Raw genomic sequence first — 7,190 nt, forward strand, 5'->3', positions numbered from 1 at the left:
ATATATATATATATATATATATACATGCATACATATACATGTGTATATACATACACACCCACGCACAAATATTATATACACACATACATAAACATACACGCACACATACACCTACTCACTAATGCTGATAGGCATTGTAATGTCTTTTGGAAATGCAAACGTGTAAATATTTTGGGATTGTAAATTAAATGCAAGAATTCTTCATTGTTGTTGGTATAATGTTGAGTGGAAATGTTTGCAATGATATGCTTCTATTCCAAGGCTAGTTGGGTCTGCTGAGGAAACCAACAAGAACATGAATGATAACTAGGATATAATGCAAATGGAATTCTGTGAATATTGGCCTTTGTTGGTTTTAAAACGTTTTTATGATACTTTGTTGAGTTGCTGCACATACAGCTTGAATTTTAGGTTATTTCTTCATTTATTTGATTTAAGCATACTTTGAAAGAGTTGAGATTATTGGGGAAATATCCAGTAGTTAGTTATATCTTTGAGGTAGGTAAGTTGTGTCGAGTGACATCTAATGTCTATTTAATGCTAGAATGTTTAATATAAAGTATAAAAAGATCAACGATATTTTTGCTTATTTCTCTCTTCATATATTATCTAGGTAACTTCTGGGAAATTCAAACAGATATGGTTTGAAGACTACAGAAGCCTAAACCATAAATACGCATATATAAGAACTATGAATGTTAGTGGTAAGTAATAAGGATTTTGTTCAAAGTTTTTGCTTGTAAGAACTTTTTCATAAATTTCTTTTATCTTCTTAGTTTATTATGAAGAAAAATCCCTAAAGTGTTCAGAATCACAGTTGGCACTATCACCAAGTGACTTAACATGTAGTTTCACCATATACTATCATCATATTTTTGAACGACCAGTAAGGATGTTTACAAGATATTAAAGATTAAAAAAAAAACATTAATTGGTGGGAGATAGAGTTCAATCATCATACAGGCTTGTTTAGTTGCTGGTTGGTACATATTATTAATATATGTGTAGTTTTGTTTTTGTTGTTCATTATTTCACATTTCTATAAAAAGTTTTAATGTTTTTCATGTCTTACTATAGTTTTGTGATCTGTCTCTCTGTCTATAAATGAAAATAATTAATGAAGGAGGAAAGATTATTAATAAGATTTTACTGGCCTGTCTGATATGTTTTAGAACATAAAGTTCTCATGAACGGTCAGTCTGCAATTTATTTTCTGGATTGTGAGAGAGAGAAATCAAGAATTTCTTTTTCAGAATTAGATGGGTTGCCTTATTACAGAATGGTGCAGCTGCCACAGCATTTCATGTGTTAAAGATTAGTATTTGGTGAGAATACCTGCAGGGAAAGAGTTCATCACAGTAGGCCTCAGCTAATCTGATTGTCTATTATTGACAGTTCTAGAAAATAATTTCAAGAGATATGACTAATGAAATTTATGTATTGTCTTTGAGAAAGAAGGTATATATGATGACTCTTTCTTTTGTTGGGTATTGTTCAATGGAGTTTCAGCAGATTAGGGTGCATTACCATATTTGTGTTGTCAAGATATTGTGGTAATGGTTGTAAAAAGCACTTGAAAGATAATTAGAATAACATTACTTAGAATGGTTGTTAACAAATGACAGCAACTCTCCATAGCTCTCACAATGCTTTGACCTTCTTTTAAACACTGTATATTTATCTATAGTGTCCTACTAATGAAAGTAAATGTCGAGAGAAAACATTATCCATTTGTAATGCAAATATTAACTGATGATAAATACATCTTTTCAATTGTATGAGGATATTTATATCACCAGGTAGCAAGTACTTTTGTACTTTAATCTGCAGATGTTATTTGTGGTAATATTTTGACTTCAAACTTGATGATACCAAAATAAAGGATGAAATAGAATCAAGATACTACTACTGTTTGTCTTCATCATTTTAGGCATGATTTGAAGAATTAGCAGTTGTTATTTATGATGGCTGGAGCTACTGTAGCAGAAGAGGAATGATTGATGGAATTTCTTGGCAGTATTGAGTATGAATTTTGAGGCAAAAGAAGTAATAGCTAGATTGGATATAGTGTCAGAGTTCTGTTGAGCCTTTTTATTAAAAAAAAAAGAAAAGAAATTATTATGTGCTATGCAAGGCATCAAAGTGACTGGCTATAGTTTAGTAGGTGCTGTGTATATTAGTTCTTAACTGAATGGAAGCATTTTTTGTTTCTTAATCTCTTTACAATGATGGTTGTTGTTGTTTAGCTCTAGTTCAATCCTAATCAAGCAAACCTATGATTAAAAGCATTCCAGCCATGATCATTCCAATTTTTATTGGCGACGAGGATAATCAAGACTACTGTATCTAATGTGTGTCATTCTTTCTTTTAAGGTAGTGGAGAGTGATTTGATGGAGATTTGGTTGCTATTTCTAGCTATTTTGAATGATTATATATTGGTTCTCACATTGACTCAGTTGTACCAAGAGACTAAAGCTGTAAATTAGAATCAGCTAGTAATGACAGATTTTACAGCCTTTGCTTTTTTGCCATCATGGAACCACCACTTGTTCCATTGATAGACATACCAAAGTATTGCTTGTAGTGTTTAACCATTTTTGTATAATTGAGTGTGAAGTAAAAATGTTACTGAAAATAGCAACATCTGCATAGAATCAGTTAGCAGATTAGACTGCTAGAGCACTACAACATGTATTGGTAATAAGGTAGTGTTTGAAAGTAGTTGTATGAGTTGAGATTGAGGTGTAAAGGGAGAACATATCGAATATACTAAGAAGAACAACTGATTGGAGAGAGCTGTAGTATAGGAGATTCATTACTACTGATGTATATATATTTTCTAATTATTTTCATTTTGATTTTTATGACATACTAGAGATTATTACTGATAATTCCAAACACTACTTATTTCCAGTACATGCTATAATACTTTAGCAGTTTAATCTGCTAGCTGATCAGACCTTTGCTGATTCTATGCTGATGCTATTTTTGGCAACATTTGTATTTCACACTTGATTACATCATGCTTAAATATACTTTCATATTATAATACTCCAAGTGGTATCATGACTTTTTGAATCTTCTTCAAATCAACCTAATTTTGTTGCATTCTATTATATTGTTGAAAAAATATGATTTTCGTGTTCATCACTAGAATCCACTTTGCACAGTTTAACTTCATATTTGCTTCCTGTGTAAACCTCCCTTTTGATATATTTTGTTGATTTCTTGACTTTTAATTATATTTTGTACTATTCTTCTCTTTCTTTCAGTTAGAACTTCTTACTTCTATTTCTATATTTTGGTCAAATATTTTGGCCAAATGTTTTCTATGGCTTCCTCGTATTGTTTTCAGTGATTTGATTTGTTTAGTTTATCTTTATTTTTTGCAATCAGTTATTTTGGTGTTGAAAGTAAAAGTAAGAGGAAAAAATTAAATTGATTATTCATTATTGTTACAGAATGAGAAAAAACTCCAAATATCGACCTTTTTGATAAGTAAAGTATGAGTTTAATCATTATTTTGGTTTTCTTTAGGTGTAGCCCTATGGAGTGGAAATGATTTACAACATAGCTCTTCAAGCTGGTATGAAGGCTATAATAAAGTGATGTGGGGCTGGTTAGCTCATCAAGCATTAATGCAGCCTAAGAAAGACAATTCATTTGAAGATCTTAAAAAACTTCCACGTAAGTATATGATAGAAATAGTTAGTTTTTACATTAATACATTGTTATCATGTTGCTGCAAAAGATGCAGAGATACACGAGTCTAATCCAGCCTGAGGTTATCTTGCAATACTATCTCTAGTTGATGAACTATATTTGTCAAATAGTCTATTCTGTTTATGAAACTCCAGAACTATTATCAGGTATCTATTAATGTTTTTGTTTTATATTATTGTTTGTGGTATTCTACTTGTTTTGCTGCTATATCACCTTGAGGGAAATAAAAACAACAAAAAAAAAGACTTTGGTTACTAGTTACCAGAAACAGTCATATTGTTGTCAACCTGAAAATCATGCAGTTCAATTTATAGTTTGTTAAACTTTCTTTAGAAATATCTTTTGGTAGATTTGTAATTGTTTTGAAATTTTTTATTTTTGTCGATAATCTAGTATTACAATGATAGAAAGATTTTGAAGATAGAATAATTCCAACTAATATTTTAATTAGAAGAAAAAAAATTCTCTGACATTCTCAGTTTACATTGTAACATTCATGTACAGGGTAATATTTATCCCTACTTAAATGTAGATGTTCTATTAGAACAAATTTCACTGTGGTAGTTACCATGAGAGACCCTCATATTGGCTTTTTGGTGCAAAATGCATGCTTGTTTATATCACTTGTCTGGAGATAAATCCCTGCTACCTCCAGTGCTGGGACCATCAGATCACATGATTTTGACCTTGTTTTGGTTTTATTCATGATGGACACTTGACTTCTAGAGACAGCAGTGATTCATCTCTCTGACAGTGATATATAGATTGACAATACCAGGACAGGGTATAGCAAAAAAAGCTCTTGTCCCTCATAAATATTCCAACAGCAGCACATGGTGAACACAGATCTAAAAACCATGATGAACTACTCCTTGCACAAAAAGAAAAAAAATGGGTAAAACGTGAAGACGCTTATCAGCTGCCTCACCTCACTAGTGCCACACTAATGGCTGTGTAAAATGCTAGCTTGCTTACTTCATATTCCTACCTGGTGGGGCTGGAGTCATGCTAGGTTAGTGGTCCCAGAGACGTTATCATGCATCAAGCTGACCAGGTCTACAAGTGCTCTCCATTGCTAGTGATCCTGTGCCAACCCCTGTGCATCCTCCAAGGTGATGTCAAGCCTCTGGAGATCTCCAATCATGTCCAGCCATCTGGTGTGGGGCTTGGCATGAAGTCCCTTCCAGCCTGCTGCTCTTATGTCAAATGAGAGTAAAGCCCTGGTAGGATGATCTAGCAGGTGATGGAGGACATGTCTGTACCAGCACATGTAACTGATAGCTATGCGGTGGGAGGCTGTGGGCTGATGCGTGCGTACATGCAGTTCTTTGTTGAAAATGTCATGTACTCCCTATGGAGGCCCCTTTGATGGCACTGTTCTATCTCTCAGAAGACAAAGCTCTGCATCAACAATGCATCAGCCTCTCCTCTATGGAGCAGAAATGTAGTCTCTCTCAAAGTCCTTGGCAAGAAGGATTGACGGCTTCAATAGCGGAGCCCTGAGAACCATCTAGAACATCAGATGGTACCATCATGTTTCCAACAAAGAATTGTGCGAAATATGGGAGGTTTTTCTGCTGCACACTGTACAGTTGCATTCATCAATATTTAAATGGAATCACAGAGATGTACTTGCATAGCAGGTGTCTTGATTGGAGATTGTGTGCTGAAACTAAAATGATTGCAGTATGGAAGACACAAGTAGATGTTCAGAAACACACACAGTGTTGATTTCACTTAAACATTTATTTGTAATATGGTGTCAAAATTTTCATTACTTGAAACTGTAATCTGTTTGCTGAATAGTTCAGAATCGAATATGAGTACTCATACAGGTACTTGATATTCAATGCATTAAAAAAAACTTTATAATTCAACTGAAAAATGTTGACATAATATCTTTTTGTAAATTCCTTGACAGTTCCACTTCTCTTACTCTTTTTAGTTTCTTCATTCATTGGTCTATAACTGCAAAAGCATGTTTGAGCTTCTCAACACGTTGTGTGGTCTTTATTAACAAAAAAAAAAAGGCTCATTAATTATGTTTGGGCAATTTGTGGTTTGATAAACTAAAGGATTACTACTTCATTTAGAAACAGGTGAGGTGGTGGCACCAGAAAGGGTATCTTTTCTCATGTTAACTCTATCATGGTTTTTCATGTTGCTAGCTAAACTGACAAGTACTAAAAGATTTAACGTAATGGTTGTGTGCATTAATTTGAACCAACAATAATCAATCTTAGATAAAATATCATAAGAACAATGATAAATAATTCAAGCAACACTTTGTTTCATTGACAACAGTCTGAATGTGGCTTGTTATATTTTTTCAATATATATGATAGGCACAGGTATGGCTGTGTGGTAAGAAGCTTACTTTCCACCCAAGTAGTCTTGGTATCAGTTTGACTGTGTGGCATCTTGGGCAAGTCTCTTCCATTGTAACCTCGGGCCATCTTTTAGCCTTGTGAATGGATTTGTTAGATGGAAATTGAAAGAAGCTTGTTATATACATCTGTGTGTGTGCACATGCATGTTTGTGTTTGTAACCCCACCACTGCTTGACCACTGGTGTTAGTTTGTTTATGTCCCCATAGTGGTTTGGCAAAAATAGACTGATAGAATAAGTACCAGGCTTAAAAATAAGTACTAGGGGCGATTTATTCAACTGAACCCTTCAAGGCAGTGCCCCACCATTGCTGCAGTCCAGAGACTGAAACAACTAAAAGATAAATGATAAAATCAGCCCCAAATTGGGCACAAGACTTATTTAGATGTAAAAAATATGGAAGAAGGATTGCAGATGTACATTTTAATGTTAGAGAAGCATTTGAAAACTCATCCATTACATCATTAAAAACATTCTGAATGAGAGCCTTTCACTGGCAGGATTGCCAAACAGCAAAACCAATTTATTTGCCTAACAGTACCAATAGCACACAATCAGACAGGGTAACATTAGAACCATTTTCCAAGCAAGTTCCCCTATATTGAACTTTTCATTTCCACACACCTTCTAGTGGATTAATCGCTTCACTATAACATTCTTTTTTAGTGCTGAATGCTTAGTAAAAGAATGTCTTATAGATAATAACATAAGAATGTCTAATACATAATGGACTTTAACCCTTTCGTTACTATATTTCTGACCAAAATACACCCCTCATGAGTTTCAATTAAATTCTAAAATAATCATGAATTTAGACTAGTCTCATTAAACACCTGTAACTTTTTTATTTATCAACATATTAATGTGATATTTGGAACATAATTAAAGAAAGGGTTCTTAATCAATTCTATTGCATAATATTTGTCTCTGGGGTGCTGCTAGTGTCTCTCACATGTAAATATTGGTTCAGCTTCACGAATCGTACTCTTTCATAATACTGGAAATATATTCATCACCAAAAGGTTCCTGATCGCTCCAGTAATTTGTTATTCTGGGTAACTGTCTAATACCCATAAT

General features: G+C 33.5%; 1 protein-coding gene across 1 annotated transcript in view; it reads left to right on the forward strand.

Moving 5' to 3' along the window:
• LOC106878787 (di-N-acetylchitobiase) overlaps window positions 1-7,190 on the forward strand; it is a 67,744-nt gene that overhangs the window by 55,930 nt on the left and 4,624 nt on the right. The window contains exons 7-8 of the mRNA XM_052968856.1: window positions 614-704; window positions 3,539-3,688. Coding sequence (XP_052824816.1) covers window positions 614-704; window positions 3,539-3,688 — 241 coding nt within the window. The remainder of the gene's footprint in view (window positions 1-613; window positions 705-3,538; window positions 3,689-7,190) is intronic.

The sequence above is a fragment of the Octopus bimaculoides genome, chromosome 6 (genome assembly GCF_001194135.2).
Source record: "Octopus bimaculoides isolate UCB-OBI-ISO-001 chromosome 6, ASM119413v2, whole genome shotgun sequence".
Taxonomy (NCBI): Eukaryota; Metazoa; Mollusca; class Cephalopoda; order Octopoda; family Octopodidae; genus Octopus; species Octopus bimaculoides.